The sequence below is a fragment of the Cinclus cinclus genome, chromosome 12 (assembly GCF_963662255.1).
Source record: "Cinclus cinclus chromosome 12, bCinCin1.1, whole genome shotgun sequence".
Lineage (NCBI taxonomy): Eukaryota > Metazoa > Chordata > Aves > Passeriformes > Cinclidae > Cinclus > Cinclus cinclus.
In genome coordinates this window covers 3,528,617-3,546,315 of record NC_085057.1, presented here as the reverse complement: position 1 = coordinate 3,546,315, position 17,699 = coordinate 3,528,617, and the positions used below count along the sequence as shown (strand labels likewise).

The 17,699-nt window shown below is 39.4% G+C and overlaps 1 protein-coding gene across 1 annotated transcript in view; it reads right to left on the bottom strand.

Annotated features, from left to right (window-relative positions):
- Positions 1–15,944, bottom strand: part of SHQ1 (SHQ1, H/ACA ribonucleoprotein assembly factor) — a 38,765-nt gene extending 22,821 nt beyond the window's left edge. Inside the window, exons 1-10 of the mRNA XM_062500688.1 lie at positions 15,831–15,944; positions 13,653–13,837; positions 13,120–13,184; positions 12,546–12,668; positions 11,621–11,763; positions 10,845–10,957; positions 8,974–9,101; positions 3,562–3,716; positions 2,253–2,306; positions 307–430 (exon numbers count right to left, since the gene is read on the bottom strand). Coding sequence (XP_062356672.1) covers positions 307–430; positions 2,253–2,306; positions 3,562–3,716; positions 8,974–9,101; positions 10,845–10,957; positions 11,621–11,763; positions 12,546–12,668; positions 13,120–13,184; positions 13,653–13,795 — 1,048 coding nt within the window. The 5' untranslated portion in view covers positions 13,796–13,837; positions 15,831–15,944. The remainder of the gene's footprint in view (positions 1–306; positions 431–2,252; positions 2,307–3,561; positions 3,717–8,973; positions 9,102–10,844; positions 10,958–11,620; positions 11,764–12,545; positions 12,669–13,119; positions 13,185–13,652; positions 13,838–15,830) is intronic.
- Between the last annotated feature and the right edge of the window lie 1,755 nt (positions 15,945–17,699).

The following is a 17,699-nucleotide window of genomic DNA, read 5'->3' as shown; positions in this document are numbered from 1 at the left end:
AGGAGGGACAGCATCCATCTTCCCTTAAAACTTCACTCCCTGACTGTTATGATGTCAATGGGATTTTCAATCAGCAACAGTTTTTGGCAGCAGTAAAGATTAACACTGCCATTTGTGTGGGTTTTTAATCCTGCAACTCACAACCATTTAAAATAAACCACTACTTCTCAGTGATCCTTCTGTCCAAAAAATAAATAATGCTTTTCTCAAAGAAGTAGCTCATGCAAAACAGACAAGTTGCAGGTAACTTTAATAAGGCAAGGTATAAAGTTGGTTGTGTACAACTTCCAGTCCCTAAACACTCACCCAGCTGCAAAATCATGACTGTGTCATTGAAGGCACGTGTCACCAGTCCAAAATGCCTGTACAGGGGGTAGCACAGCACTCTTCTTCCAAAAGATACCAGGACATCATGGATGCTGGAGAAACTCTGTGTGCATCAGTAAAAAATCTGTATTAGTCTATGTGCTTGTCTGTTTTCCCTTAAGGAAAAAGACATGGCAGAACAGGGGGGGGGAAAAAGCACATTTTGATTTATTATGCTTCTAAAGGTCTGTATTTGAACAGGTATGGAAATGTACACGTTAAATAGAAACAAGACACTGCACATTGAGTTTGCATGGCAAGATAAGAGAAGTCCTGTACAATTTAGTGGTTTGGGATTAAAAAAAGAATGTAGAGAACATGGGAATACAACATCTCACTCAGGACTTGGCCATCCTTTAGATTAAAGCAATAAATTACATCTGTCCCACATTATTATATATATTAAGGAGAAGCTATAAAAGGCCTTTTAAGAATAAAGAAAAATTAAATCCATATGATATTAACAAAATACACATGTACATCTAAGATCCTTAAAAATGACACATGACTCTGCTTCTCATGAAAATTCTAGCTATTCAAGACAGGGATAAATATACCTGCCTGGCAAGAACAGTTCATTGACCTCCTTCATGAGTGAGGAACACTTCTAATTTACTCAGGCCAGAGGCATTAAGGAGTTACTAAAGACTTTCTTAAGAGTGATTTCCTTTCCGGAATTCACTTTTCAAGACAAAATGCTTCATTTATTAATTAATAAAAAAACCCTATTTCATCTTGAACTCTCAATTATTAAAATTAATAAAAGCACTTTGCTGACAGCCAGCATTTCTTTGCATTCTGTGACTACCTCAAGCCATTGTTCATTTTAATTGGTCACCAGCAAGCATTTAAATCATTTACGGTTTGTGATTTAATATTTAGAGGCTAAGGTGTGTACATGCCATGGCCAGCAAAATGGCAGTCAGCTCAAATAAACCAGAGCTGAGGCAATTTTTTCTGTACAGAATGATGAAAACTCCCAGCCCTAATAGTTTGTCTAACAGAGATAGTTATTAACAGCTTGGTGCCAGGATTGTGAGTTTTCTAGGTGTGAAAGACATTGCTGGCACAGGCTGCACCAAGAACTGCTCTATCACAGGGTAAGTACATGCAGAAAACTCCTTCACTACGTTAGATCATGGAGCTGGAAAAAAAAATTAAGGCAACCAGAGCATTTTAACTTGCCCTTTTTAACCTGCTACTGCAGAACTCAAAATAAAAGAAAACCTGCTGTCACAGGACAAGTTATAACTGAATGTAAAATTCAGCACTACTAGAAAAGTCTGAAGGACTGGACCCAAAAATCCTGTCCAATTTCAGTTCTGAGCCTGAAAAGTGAAAATTGGCTCAGTCATTTCAGGACTGAGCTGGCAGAGTCCTTTCCACCTTCCTGCATTTTAAGAATTAATGCATTTCAGGCCAGGTCAAGTCCCTCCCACCTGCAGCTCTGTAACAACAACTCTGCACAGGCCTGGGCGCTTCCAGTGAACAATCTGAATGTGGAAAGAAAGGAATTCAGGGTTTCCTCTGATGTCTGCTACTTCCAAAGGACAAGTAGCAACTAAAACAGGGATGGAACCTGGATGTGGTTTAACAGTGAGCATGGTGATTGTGCTGGTAATGGTTGGACCTCAGCATCTTAAAGGTCTTTTCCAACCTTTATTATCCCAAGAGTAAGGCTGAAAAGAAGGGGGCAGGTAAAGCAACATGTGCCCACTAACTTCTGGAGCCCAGAAATCAATTTCTGGTACCATTAAAAACAGGATATACAATTAATTAATCTTCAATGCTGAAAGAGCAAACTTGGCACAGAAACAACACAAAATATCAAAAAAACTCCAAGCAATCCAGCAAAAATATAACACAAAGCTTTACTTTTACTTTACCTCCAGCCAGCACAATGTTGCACTCAGTTTCCTGATGTTCCAAGACGATTCAACCTGATTTTAAGAGAAGACAGTAAAACAAGAATTATCTAATCCAACACAGCTGGCAAACTATTTAAGATAACATTCTGGCAGCAATTTAAGAACCTTTGTGAATAAGAAGCAGTAATTACATTATGTGCATTGAAATGGCCACAGGACAGCGTTAAAAATTATATTGCAATGCAGATGTTGAATAACTGAGTTGTTTTCCATACTAGGATGATCCAGTCCATGCACAAAAATCCTTAAAATATAACAGCAATATACAGAGAAATGGTATTTTACTGGAATTCTGTCCCTTTGCACAAAGCAACAGAGACTTGAATCAACAAAAGCCAAGCTCAGATGCTTTGTTTCATGAAAACAGCTCAAGACTTCTGGCTTGCAGAGAGGGTGCCAAAGCCAGCACTACATGTAAAATGTCATTATTTTTAATATGTGACAGATTCATAGTATTTGAGTGGAAGTGTGGTCCAGTGGGATGACTGGGGCAAAAAGCCAGAAAGCCTCGATCTATAATCCTGGCTCTAGTAAAGATTTGTGTGGCCTGAATGTCTTGGTTTTCCTATTAAACTGGAATTAAAAAAAAAAAAAAAAAAAAGGGCAGGGGGAGAAAGGAGAAAAAAAAACCCAGTGCGTTTTCCACACACATCATACAGTTACTACAAAACCAATAAAGAGTTGTACAACTGTGGTCCTGGCAGATTTGCAACTCTGTGCAGCTCTAACATGCAACACAACAACAATCCCAGATTATTATTGTTCTGGTCAATCAGCAGCTCTGGACACCTTGATTGTCATTCTACGTGTCAGTCTGATTAAACCAGAATGGTTTTGATTACATGTGCCAGTATCTTGGTTCAAAGCATTTGAAAAAAACATCTCCTTGGTTCATACCAGCTTAGAAGATGGAAGGTACAAAGTTGTATCTGGGAAGCAAGTCCAAGAGGGCAAGATATTCACACAGGACAAAAAAGAACTATTATATTGTTAAATTTGCATAATCCAAGATGCACAAATCAGAACTACACAATTCTCTGGAATCTCCTGCTACTCTATGTCTCTCCTGTCACAGTGCTGCTGCAGAAGAACACAAATATTTAGAAATCCTACCAATTCCCATGTGCACCAAATCTAGAGATATAAAGTCTTGTTGTTTTAAATTCTTCATGTATGTTTAATATCTGGGAGCAAGTTCCCTAAATGGCAGTACAGGGTCCACACCAGGTTCCTAAAACATATTCTACTTTTTACTTTTTTAACTTACATTCTTGTCCCCTTCATTGACACAGATCTCATAGCAATATGCCAGAAGAATATCAATTAATCCAAGATATACGTGCTGACGGCTCCTTTTATCCAGAACATAAGATTTATTTGTGAACTTTCTCATCTGCTCTCTCTCTTCCTCAGAGAAGACAACTATAAAAAGTAAAAGGATAATTGATTATAAATTTAAAGCTGGCACATTCACTTTAACAGGTGGTAATACTACTTCAACAGTATCTTTAAAAAGGAATGTGTAACTAATCACAAGTCACCCATCACTCAAGAAAAAACCTAAATCACTCTTACTTTCCTTTTTAACTTTTATTAAGCTCTAGTATATTCATTTCAACGTCAAGCTCCAGCACAGCACTACATGCACACAGATTTTGAACCTCTCCAGGTGCCAAGGATTTCTGTGGACACCTGGATATCTTACAAAGAGATAAATGCACAGTCAGGATCTGAGTAAACTGAGGATTCTTAAGCCCACATTGCATGTGACAAAAATCCAGAGGCAAATGATAACTTAGAAAGACCATGGCAGTTCTAACTCTCTTTTTTGTGTTCATGCAAAGCAGGTCAGCATCAGCCCTTGAACCACAACTATAGATGATATAGCTCTATTGTATAGGTAAAGGTCTTTGTAAAAAGTTGATTCTTCAACATAAATGTGAACCACACTTTACTTTTAAACAGCACAGAACCTCCCAGTGAAATTCCTGAAATACAGCAGTAAAGTTTTCTTCCTTCAAAATTCAAACTCTGAAGCATCATAACGTCTACAACTGGACCATAAACTCAGAAATTCCACATCTATCAAATCACAGCAAACAAGATGTAGACTAGACAATTCCCAAAGTTAAATATTTTAAGATGTTCCTTAAGTTGCTGCAAGTGCCATGTGTTCTAAATAAAATACCTTTCTCTGAGAAAAGACTTAATGTTAAAAAAAAAATCTATCCATTGCCTTAAGTTTTTGAGCAATTAATTATCCAGGCCTGAAACTCATTATTAACATGTCCAAACCACCACCTACTTTGTTTTCACTGTTCAAAACTTCCAAGTACATGCTGTGAAATTATCAGAACAATTAAAATTGTAATTATGTTTCTGCTGTACTAAGCCTGTATACTTTTGTACACTTACACTGCCAAATTTTAGCTAACAATCTGCACCACAATCAGTATTAATCTAATGCAAAGCAGCACTTGCTGCTACTTATGAAGTAAGCTAAATTGGCAAATTTTTTGTAACTTTGATTTAAACTTGCTTTGTGTATTTGCCAGTGGCAAACCATGCCAGAGTATAAATGGGTGTTAATATACCCACATCTAAAGGAGTCAGACATACATCTCAAAGTTTCTGACAGATGAGACTGCAGACATTACCTTTACATTTTAATCACCTCTTCTACTTGCTTTAAGCTGGCCATTCCTCATGTTAAAAGAGAAGATACTTCAAATTGTCCTCCAGTAGCAGAGTGTCAGTGAAGTAGAGTTTAATCTCTGAGGGGAGGATGAGGTCTGACAGCCAGAGGGTGTTTCGTTACAGCCCTACTGCTATTTTACACTGTGATAACAGCACTTAAATCACTGGGAGATCTGTATCTCCAGACTACTATGACACTTCCAGCTCTAAATGTGTTAGGGGCACTCAGATAAAATGTGCTGGACCCACACAGAGAGCTGACTCTGTGGTCAGTCAGGAAAGTACAGGTCAGGAAGCACCTCTGATAATCTGATGGTGAGAGCAGAGCCTTAGTTCATGATCCTGTCAAGCTAAGTCTTGAATCCCACAACTCTCCCAAAAGGAAAAGAGCTGAGCAGAACTGACCCCTCTTTTTGTTTTAAACTAAAATACTACGTTACAGTTTTAAGGTTTTTAACTGTGTGCTTCTATCCCTGTAGGTTAAGGAATCAGCAATATCAGATGAAGAAGGAAAAGAGTCAGCAGAGAGCAGATTAGTCAGAATAAAGTTATATATATTAATCAATAGCAAACAAGTTTATTTTCAAGCTCTTCCTAAGCCATTACAAGAAGAAAGGCAGCACGACTCTGACTGGAGTCACCCAAAGCCTTTGTGCAGGGTCAGCATCTTCCCCAGTGCTGGATACTGCCATAAAACACTCCATAATAATGTAAACTTAAACAAGTAACTGAAGTAAATACAGCTGATTTGCTGTTAAATTGCTTGAATTTGCTGCAACCTGCTGAGGTGTGACAGGTTAGTGCAACTTCCCACTTCTTTCCTGTACAGACTCTGCCCCTCAGAAGGTAGCACTGAAGACTCAGCTAAAGCTTTTCTCCTTGTACATGGGGTCATTTTTGACAAATTGCAGATTGTGGCCACCTTTGAGACTCCCTAAACTGATCAGAAGAACCTCAGTTTTTCAGGAAGTGAGCCAAAATTCCTAAAAACACATATCTATCCCTCTACACACCCATTTTCACACTATGGTCAGTCAAGTCTGGGCTGTTCATCCCTCCCCTGTCTTTGCAATTCTTCCATTCAAATTTTATCTCCTTCACTTCTCTTCCCTCTCAAGCCTCCACCTCCACTTCTCAAATCCACATTTTCAGCTTATTTTCCCCACATCACTTCTGACTTTCTTCCTCCAGGCATTCTCCATAGAACTGGACTTGGACAGCCTTTCCTGGATCTCACAATTTCCTTTATACCCATTTTTACTATTCCTTAAGAAATCCACAGTTCCTGCAAACATATCAACACCATACATCATTCTTTCTTCCTACTGTTCTTGCCTTTTAAAACCTGAGATATTTTACAGTGGAGCCTGATCATTAGGAGTTTTGCACGCATAAAAAGCACAATTTCCTCACATAAAAAAACCTTCCTTCCTGGCACAGCTCTGCTACAGAGCAAACATGATGCAAAGCCTCAAAAACTGAACAAAGCAGGTAGACAGCACAATTGCAGAAATTTGATAAAAAAAAGAAAAGTACTCTATCTTAAACTTATCAATCCACCAGTAATGGCATATATTTGAGCCAAACCTTAATGAAAGGTGGAACTTTGAGAGGAAATTGCTTCTCTTTCTATAAAGAAATAAGAAAGAACAGTCACTGTTAGCATGAGAGGTTACCCTGAACAAAATAAGATATCCTTGGAGCATATAAATGTTAGATTAAATACATATGTCAGCCTGAACCTTTGAAGATTATTGTGTTGCCTAAAGAAGAGTTTTTTACAGTAGTGCAATTGGAAGTAGAATAAAAATGAACTTTTAACCAAGCTGAATGTGACTGTTAGGAAATACAAACCCTTTCATCTGGAATCTGTAGAAGCAAGACACTAATGTAAACTTCAGCAGCAGCAGAAAGCAAGCTTTCCAAAAATGTTATCCCCTCATGGGAAAGGCTGTGTAATTAACAAGGCTTTATGGAGTATTACTTGACTTGAATGAGACATTTTTTAAGTGTGAAAAAAAAGGGCTGGAAGGGAGTACACAGTAAGATGTACAAAAAGGACAAAACAAAGAAAAGACGCTGGGGATAAGAAAAAAAATTAAAAAGGCAAAATACACAAACCACACACACAAGCTGGAGAAAAAGAAAAAAGGTCAAATAAAAATAGATTCAAAATAAGGACTGAAGAGAGATTAAAACTTTAAATGTTAATGAGAAGAGATAAACCAAAAAGTGAAAAAAAAATGGTAATGAGACATTAGAAGAACCTGATGATGTAAAAACAAAGAGAAAATAACCAGGGATAAATATAAGAGCAGTAATCAACCAAAGAAAATCTTCAGTTAATTGCAATGTCATGCAAAAAACAAGAAAGGCCATCTGTACTTCTAATTACTTCTTGCAGCCAAGGACATTATAAAGACAAAAGTAATCAAGTTTTTGGTTCCAAGAAACCAGTAAAGATAACAACTGACAAGACATCAAAGTAAGTCAGGAAAATGAAGAAAAAAAAAATCTCTTTATTCAGTGTTTCTGAATAAGAAAATAAACCTTAGAAAAATCTGCTAATTTTTATGTCTCCACCCCCCAAACTCACTTTTAGATTTAACTTGAGGAGCAACACTTATTTATTCAGAAACAAATCCCTCCTTCACACAGGACAAACTGGAATTCCTGATGAACTGCACCATTCCTTTGGCTAGGTAAAGCAATATAAAAGCACAGGGGGCACATCCTGCTAATGATCAGACTCCAGGTGGAACAGCCTGCAGCCACCTCCTGCCCTTCTGTATTTCCATTCACAGGAGACCTTCAAGTAGAGCCTGCACTCCCTCTCATGGTGGTTTCCTTCACCACAGCTCACTCAGGTTTAGGAATGCCCACTGATTTCAGTCACTTATTCAAACAGCACAAATGTTACCAAAACTGAGGTCTTTCCAAGGAAAACTGTGGGCTTTTTGTCATTAACAGGACCCGACCTCCAGATTGCCTCTTATGTTACTTCCACTTCCTCAGATTCACAAAACTGCACAAGCCTCTCCACTGAGCCCCATGAAGGTGAGATTTTTTTTTTTTAACATCCTTAATAAATAAATATCTGTTATAACAGATGGTTGGAACAAAGCTCAACCTTTTTAACGACCATTTTCTGTGTAATTTCCATTAGTAGGCTTGCCAGTCTTTTGAGGAGTTTGCTGTTACCCCTAAAACCCAACAAGAGACATGTTTTTTCTCAGCACCTCAATTTGGAGGAAAAACTTTCCTTATCAATAAAACTATCCACCAGCTCTTCATTTTTAATTATATTCCCCAAGCCAAGCAAACAGGAGTAGTGTTTCATTTACTAAGGAGTGCATGGATAAAAACAAACAAAGGAACCCCTCATTATTGTATCTGCAAGCCTCTTGTACCTTTGTCCAATGCTTTTTAAATCAAGTGTTTATGATAGACATAATTAACCATTTCTGGCTTCAGAGGCTGAAAAGCAACCAGGAATGAAGATCAGATTACATTCACAGTAAAATACATAACATCTATCCAAATTCCATTGTTCTCCCAAAAAGAAATGTGGAAGTGCAGGTATTATCATCCCCTGGTGAAGGGATTATCATCATCTAATTCAGGACTATCAGATTTTCATACGACATAGGAAATGAACAAAGAACAATAGAAGAAAATGCACAATAGGAACTTGTAGTGCTCTCTGTAATCACTGTGTGCAGGGAGGCAGCCTCAGTTATCTGTCAACAGTGCCTCCACAAGGTCACCTGCTCACCCTGGAAACAACCCTTCAGTTTTCTAAAGGGACACAGAGTTTTCTTTGAAAAAGGTCTCTGAGACCCATAAAGTAATGTAATAAAGTAATAAATAACAGATATAATGGAGTAATAAATTTCCTTTAACATGGCACTACAGCAATTAGCATTCAAGCAACAAATGTGCATATATATATATATATCTATTTATATATGTATATTCTCACCAAATGAAGGACTGTCATGTTCCTGATGACTTTCTCCCTGCAAGGCTGTCATCTTTTTATGAGCATCAATCCACCAGGGTTTGTACTTTAAAAGATGTTTAATAGTTTCATCTTCAAAAAAATCAGCTCTAGGGAAAATAGAAAGAACTTACATATGCTATATATTTCAATTCATATAATATATGTGGGTACATATTAACACATCCATAGAATACATCCCACTTGGCTTCAGGTTATTTTCTATGTTAGAAATATATTCTTTGACTTTAAAGCAGAAAATTATTTTAAAAACCCCCAATATTCTCCTATCTTTCAGTACTCCTTCCTTAGTTCCTCCACCTTTCCTGAGCCATCCAGAAGCCCAGGGAATTAATGAGCTTGCAGCATCACATGAAGCTGAACCAACCTGATTTGTTCTGAATGCAGCTACAGGAAAACACTCCAAAGGCTTCAGACAAATCACATGATGTTAGTGGGTAGCTCTCCCACTTAAAACCCAGAGAATTTGTGGGGAGGAAGTCATGCAGCTGAAGGGTAAAGGTGAAGCAGGGTTGGGGATGGACTTTAAGCAAGGACATGCAGCAGCAAGGTGGAAAAAGAAGAGTTGTACATAAATTCTGCAAGAGAGATCACCTCTATCTTAGCACAAAGCCACAGTGGTAAAAATCTCAATCAAGTAATTCTGGGAGGATTGATCTTAAAGGATTCAGGTTCTAAGCCTCTTCTTACCATCTGAGCTTTTTCATCAAGTCAAACAATGGTACAAATATTGAGAATTAAAAAAAAAAAAAAAACACAGGAAATTTTTCAATACCTTCTTAATAACCACACAAAACCTGAACACAGAATGCAATCTGCTTCCCTCTCACACTGACAGATTTTTTTTGCCTCCCTTCAATGTCAAAGCAACATAGAGATACCAGCCAGGGTACATTTTCCTCAAGGCCACCAGAACAGTTGTTTGCCCCCATTTCTACCAGAACTTGTGTTGTCCTCAGGAAAACAGTTTTTGCTGAAGAAAGGCTAGTATCATCTGTTCTGAAACAACCAAGACACAGCCATTAAATGAAATGGTATAGCTCTACCAGACCAGAACACAGATCCTAAAATTGAAACTTGAAATTACTGCAATCTGCATCACATTAGAGGTTAGGAGCTACTTCAGTTCTAGTGAAATGTAGTTCAAGAAAGCTCTTCTATCTTTTGTGTGTTACAGGAAGACATGAGGCTGCCTCTAAAACTTATCTTGCAGGAATCAATCTATATTAATAAAATCTAATGGCTTTAATTTTTACTACTTATCTGAACTTAACTTGACCTGAAATACTCCAACCTGAAAGGCACAGAATAATTTTCACCTCGCTATGTGGAATGAAGCACTAAAGAAACAAAGTCCTGGTTTGGACACCTTCCTCATTCTACTGTAAAACAAATATCATGTGATGAAAGCAAAAAAACAAAGTGGCCAAGACAAAATTTCCTAACTTCAAAACTCAAATTTCCCCCCTCACAGACAAGTGTGTCTTATTAATCCCTTTTTCACAAGGAGAAAACAAAGTTCTGACTCTGTCAACCCAAAAGGCCAGCAGGGAGTGGATGCTCAGCTGCTGGAGAAAGAAACAAAGTTCTGCAACAGCTGACAGCAACACCCCTTAAACACAGACTCAAGTATCTCAACACCTGAGTAACCCCAAAAGAGATGAGCAATGTCATGTGTCATACTAAGAATACCCACTAAAGCCTGCTCTGATGAGACACAACCAGACCAAAAGTAAAGCTGTTCTTTCCAAAAGTAATCTTAAATCCAATCATTTGTGAAAAGGCAATGTGTTTCACAGGTACTTGGCCAGGTGAAGTCAATCAGTACTCACAGGTAATGATCAGGGTCAAACTTGGCAGCCTCAGCTGCCAAACGTTTCCTCTTACGTTCCTCTGCAGGAGTCTGGTCTGGATCCTTAATGTCAATAACATCACTGAGCTCATCCTGAAAATGGGAACAAAATTACAGGACTAAGCCCCGGAATGGCACACATGATTTATTCAGGAAGAATTTAAGCAGGATGCCTATCAGCATTGCACTGAAATCCCTAGAAAAGCTTCAGCCTCCCTTTCAAATATTTCAGGCTCCACTGTGAAATAAAACATCTACATTCCAAGGAAAGGCAATTATTTGATGCTCCTTAGAATTAATTATATTATCATGAGGCCATTTTATCATAAGGCAGGGAGGTTATTTTGCATTATGATAAATTTGCAATGTTAAACAAATGCACACAAGTCCAAAGACAAGAATCACACACCATTCTTGTGACTTCTGAGAACACTCTCACCCTCTGGAGTGGCTGTACATTAATTAATAGGCAATTGCAGTATCCTTTTAAGTAGTTATTTCCCATCCCATTAATACTGATGGGAAGTGTATTTCTTCACAAATTTCATGGTACTAAAGCAGCATACGTGTCCTCACACATGTCCTCACAGAATGTAAATACTTTCTCCATAAACAGCAATCCTGCTCCAAGACATGTGAATACTAGAGTTACATAAGTGAGTTGCACTTTTCAAAAGCTGTTGTCTTATGAGCCAGGAAGCCTACACAGCAAGCTACCCAGCACTTCTAAGACAGGAGAACACAAAGGGCATCCACCTGCAGCCTCTGGAACACCCCTGAGCGCAAATTCCCAAATCCATAGGGGTGCTGCAGTGATGGAGTGCTTTCTTCATAAGCAATTTGTTCCATTTCCCAGTCAAATTCTTCTTCATTCTCTTCAGACAGCTCAGTAGAGGCAGCTGTATTTATGGCATGGTCAGAAAAAGGAAATTATTACATAGAAAAATACATATTATTTCCTTGAAAGGCTTATTGTGCTACTGCTGTTTGCCCTTCTCATTTTACTGCAATTTAAAGAAATCTCTCTCAACACTGGGTCATACAGATCTGTAACCCATAGGCCCTGCTCCATACTCCCCAACTTCCAGAAATTAACATCCAGAAACACTGTATTTTAAATGCACTCCCTCAGACTCAAATACCTGTTCCATTGAATTCAACAAGATCAGCATTTGATGCTAGAACCCTGACAGAACCTAAGGGATGTTATCAATAATTTAAGACAGGAATTTAAAAATCAAACAGAGACAGACACACATTTTTGTCTGTTAAATACTGATGCTAAGCAAGACATGCACTAGAACCTGTGGTTTTAATTAGCTTCTCACTTGAGCTAATAGCTGTAGTTTGTAGAAAGCAGAAGACTCAACTGTGTGTGTGATCTACAGCCACTAGAGGGGTACAAAGACCCACAGAGCATTAGCATATTTTTAAAGCTCATTTTAAGCACATTTTGGAAAAATGTAAACGTAACTAAACCTATAAAGTTGATATGTCTATCATCTGCGGTGTATTTATTTCTACTCTTATCCATACTTTGATTTATTCACACCCTTCTCATACCTTGAACTAGTCCATAATAAAAGTATTGTATTTTTCTACATGTATCACTCTACAGATCTATCATTGCTTCATTACACACATGTATCATCTTGTATAAACCACATTGATTTTGTCATACCCATCTCTTCTACCAAAGGTTTCGCTGATCTTGATTTCTTTGGTGCTAAAAGAGATGTCAGCATGTCCAGCCCCTCAAAATACTGGCCAGGAACCTCCTTGGGCAACTGGATTGTAAAAGTACCTCAAATGAAAGTAGGAATACCATTATTGCATTAATATTTGAGACAGACAAACATGCATTTTTCTCTCTAATGAGCAAGGTTCAGAGGAAGTAGGACACATGCAGGTGGCATTTTATTTAGCATTGATCCCTGGGCATGTTTTTAACCTTATTTCATAACAATTCCAGATTTTAATGATAAAACATGAAAGAGAATATTTAACTACTTGGAGTCTTCTGTCTTACACTGTAAAAACACAAACCAACAGAGGAAAGCAAGCTTGATTTAATTTCAAAACCTTCCATCAAACAATCCACAGAAGCTACATTCACCAATCTTATTACTGTCTTGGTCATGTAATAAAGCAACAACTTTACTATTTTATTGGTATTTTTTTGGTTTTAAAGCATAAAGTACTGGAGACAACAACATTTTTTTTATGACACAGATATCAATAACATCAACCAGTACCTTCATCTGTATCATAAGAAGCTTTTTCCCTGCCATTCTCTACAATTCTTCCAGGAAGTGTCAATCTGCAGGCAAAAAAAAAAAAAAAAAAAAAAAAAAGCCTCACTGAAAGCCTGACTAACTCAGCAAGTTAATGTCTCAGCTTATAAAAATGTAAGGCACATTCCAAAAACAGCACAAAGGACTTAACTACATGACTCCTCTTCACAGTAATGGAATCCATGCAGTTGAATCCCCCTGGATTCCTCCCACGAAAAGACACACTCTGCAAAATTTACACCCAGAGAGTTGTCTGGCCATTTACAATTAAAAAGCCATTGTACAGTCAATTTAGGAAAGTATTTCTTTCAACTCCCTTTAACATGACTTAATGCCTAGGAACGAAGAAGCCAAATCCAAAAAACCAAGCATGAACTGAGCTGCCTGCAGTCAAGAGAATAAAAGGTGCAGATGAAGAACATTCTGAAGGGACCAAAATTAAGTTAATTTGCAACTATGAAGATAAGTTTTCAAAAACTTTTTCCACTACTTGCCTGAGAAAGTATGGCTTGGCATAAAATTTGAAATCTTCCCCTTCAAAATAAATGTCAAACTCTGAAGCTCTGGCATAAGGCACTCTGATTTTTACTGTAAGAAAATCTGGATCCTGGGTCAGTTCAAAAGCTGGAGTTATCATGATGAATCCAGCAGATAAAGCAAACACTGGTTGTGTGTTTCCCTACAGAAACAGAAAAAGGAAAAATATTATTGTAGCTTCTGATTTTTGAGAGTAAGCAGTGTCTCTTCAAAATTCTCAAAGAACACTACAGATTCCCACATAATTGTGTCCCATGTGCTCAAGAAGAAAACACTGATGACAACAGCAACATCAAAGTTACCAAAATCAACATCATGCTATCAAAAACATGAAGGTAGCACTTCTCTGAACCTTAATAAATCAACAGAATGTAGAGCTGGAGTACAGGAAAGCACCTGTTACATTCCATGTGAAAACCACACTAAAATTCAGTCCTAAACCTTTCAACTTTCCATAACTGTAATAATTTCACACATAGCAGACCTTAGACCTTTGCAGTTCTCCAGTGAACTGAACACAAAACCACAATTAAAAAATCCTGAAAACAAGCCATACTTCCAAAAAATAGACCTGTGTTTTACATTTCACATACATATCAGCCAGAATATGAGCAACAGACTCAAGGACAGTTTAAATAACACCCCTCAGAACCATATGTACATATACACACTGGCATGTGTATGTATTTAGCACAAGAAAAGGAATTTATAGAGTACTATTCACCTAAAATACAATAGTCTGACCTTTCAACAGCTTCACATCTCAGGTTCAACTTAGAACCCAGTTATGGATTTTTCGGGTTTGTGAGGGGTTTTTTTTTGTTTTTTTGGGAAAGTGAATTTATAAAAATTCACATGATTTTGAAAACCAGCTTTTTAAACTAAGCATATTTTAAAAAATAAGACCAGAAAAGAACTGTTATTTAGGAAAGAACTATTTTTCACTCACTTTCAATTATCTTTACTAAACATATCTCCATTCTGACAACTTAGTGAACAGCCAGAATTCATTAACCATTAACAAGGCTAAATTAACAAATCACCCTTCTTCTCATATGGGTAATTAGCCTTGTTCAGCATGTATCAGAAATATTAAAACTTCCCATTTCACCATATCACATGGTTCCAGGGGCAACATTCCCACCCATTCCAGGCTGAGAAGCTGACAGGTATTTTATGGAACTGTATATAAATAGGAAACACCTGGCTTGCAGAACACCTGATGGCACACCTGATGCACTTTCCTGTGGATTTTCTTCTTCTCTCAACACCCCAAGCACACCTAAGAGGTATCAAAACCCCAACAGCTCATTTGGCCTCTTCAGTTTTTATTTTCCCCAGTCAGAGGTTCATAAATAAACAGCAGCCACAAAACCAGGCCAGCCCTCCCTGCCCTGTGCTCCTGTTGTACTCAGAGCATTCCTGGCCCAAATTAATCACCCCAAACCCCACTCGGGTGCGGTCTTACACAAACCGCTGATCCCTCACAGCTGAGGAACCACCGGGACACATCTCTCAAACCGCAGGTACCCCAAATAACCCCACTTGCCAGCCCTTCCTGGGCATTAGGGAGAGGCAGAGGGAGCAGGGCAGGGAGGGGCTGGCAGGGACAGGGATGATGCACGAGAGGCTCGGTGTTAAAAACACAGAACCGCTCGGGCTGGGGGGCCTGGGGAAGCCCTCAGGGCAGGGTCACCTGGAGCAGGTGACACAGGAAGCCCTGCGAGGGCTGGCCTTGGAATGGCCCAGAGAGGGAGACTCCACAGCCCCGGGCAGCCTGCTCTGCCACTCGCCATGACGAAAGGCCCTTCCTCATGCTGAGGAGGGACTTTTTGTGTTTTATTTCACGGCCGCTGCTCCCCGTCCTGTCGCTGGGCACGCCTGAGCAGAGACTGGTCCCGTCCCGACACCTCTGGGCGATATTTATGTACATTAGTAAGAACTCCTCTCAGCTATTCTCCAGCCTAACCAGGCCCAGCTCCCGCAGTCTCTCCCCGTCAGGGAGACGCTCCAGACCCCCCATCCCCTCTGTTCCCTCCGCCGGACATGACCCTTGTCTCTCCTGCACTGAGCAGCCCAGACCTGGACACCGCCACTGCAATCACACCGGGCCACGCGCCGACCTGCGGCCGTACCCTCTCTTAGCCACCCAGCAGCGGGGCCTGCAAGGGGATGGAGTCCTCGGGAAAGACGGCTGCCAGGGGAAGAACAGCAGAAAAATCCCAGGATATAGCGCCGGGAATAACCCCGGCCGTGCCCGCCCGAGTCACTCACTCAGCCCCGCGCCGCTCCCGCCGCCACTTCCCGCGCCCGCCCGCACCGGGGCGGAGCTACGCATGCGCGCTCGGGACGCGCCCGCCGGCCCCGCCCCTCCCGAGCCCTCATGGCCGCCCCTCCCCAGCCCTCATGGCCGCCCCTCCCCAGCCCTCATGGCCGCCCCTCAGGGCTCCCGCCCCGCCTGCGGCCTCAGGGCCGTGACCCGCCGCTCGGGGCTCTGCTCCTGGGCGTGGAACGCGCCGCAATTCAAGGATCTGCTCGGAATTCTTATTGCCCCTAAGTCTGGTGAAGTTTCCTGTTGTTCGCAGGAGTTGTTGGAAGGGGGTGATTAACAGTCCCTAGGGATGTGGGCAGTGTGACTGTGTAAAGCTAGGTTGTTCAGGGTGAAAATCATAATCTGTCATCCGGACAGATGAAAAGAATGAATTCTTACCTGCGATTGCATAGTCTTGCACAAACTAAGTGTGTTTTATTTCAGAGCTGCTTTTTATAAAGGTGTGGAAATGGAACTTGAGTGTGTTGGGGAGATGGTTTGTTTCTTTTCTATGAAGCCACTGCTAAATCCATTACTAATTCCTGCGAACAAATGTGCTGTTTCTGTTGTGGTTACACCTATCTGTCTTTTCCTTTGCTGCAGATAAGGTAGAAGATGAGTAAACATAAGAGTGACCCCACGACTACTGTCAGAGTAGGAATTCCCAATTACATAAGGCTCTTCTACTGGATTAATGTGAGCCTTGACAGGGTGAACAGAGGACAGGTCTTGATGGATCAAAATAAATACAGCCTGAAGGAGAACAAGAAGATTCAAGAGCAGCAAAGTTGGCTTAAAAGCTGTAATTTATTAGATATATCACCTAATGTAGATTTAATCTAATTTTTCTGCCTTTGGATGATGAGAGGTATTCTGGTTCTAGATTTTTCTCTACATCTTAAAGTGCTGCTGACTGTCTTCCTCTTACTGCCCCCTCTGAAATTCATTCAAATATTTTTCCTGGAGGGAAAAAGCATAATTCTATAAACTCTCTAAATAAAGTTTTTCTTAAAATGTAAAAAAGTAGACAAACAATCCTCCAGGCTGGAAATCCATTGAATATGACATCTCCTTTTGAGAAAACTTCTGTTTTCTTGTACTGAACTGAACCAGCAGTTAAAGTACTGCAGAAAAATTAAATAATTTGCTGCAAAATAGATAGTTCTCCCCACTGATTTAAAATTGATGGATGGTTTTCATATTCAGCCTTAACTTCCTTGTGTCCCGGTTTTTTATGTGCAGAAATTGAAGATGCATGACATATAAAAAGCTTTTTTTTCATGTTAAGAAGTTAATGATATCTAATTTCAGATGCTGATTTGTTTTGGACCAAGGCCTCAGTCATATCCTCAGAAACTTTTGATGCATTTCCAGAGAACTTCAGCGTTAATTAACTTTTGCACCTTACAAAGTAATCTGTAATAAGTACATTGGATAGGAAGCTGGATTATGAACTAGTAGGCACCATTTTCTCTGGGTAAATTCAAATTTTAAGGACAAGCCTGTGAAAGATAAAGAAGTTTCATCTGAGAATTAATTCTTGTCTAACTGACACTTTCCAAGACTGCCTCAGAATTATTTTTTTAGAGTCTAAGAACTCCCAGCCTTTTCTTTCTTTTTTATTTTTTTTTTGTGCTAATGCTTTCCTTATAAAAGAACTATTTATATATTGATTTTAGTGAAGAAAGTGGTG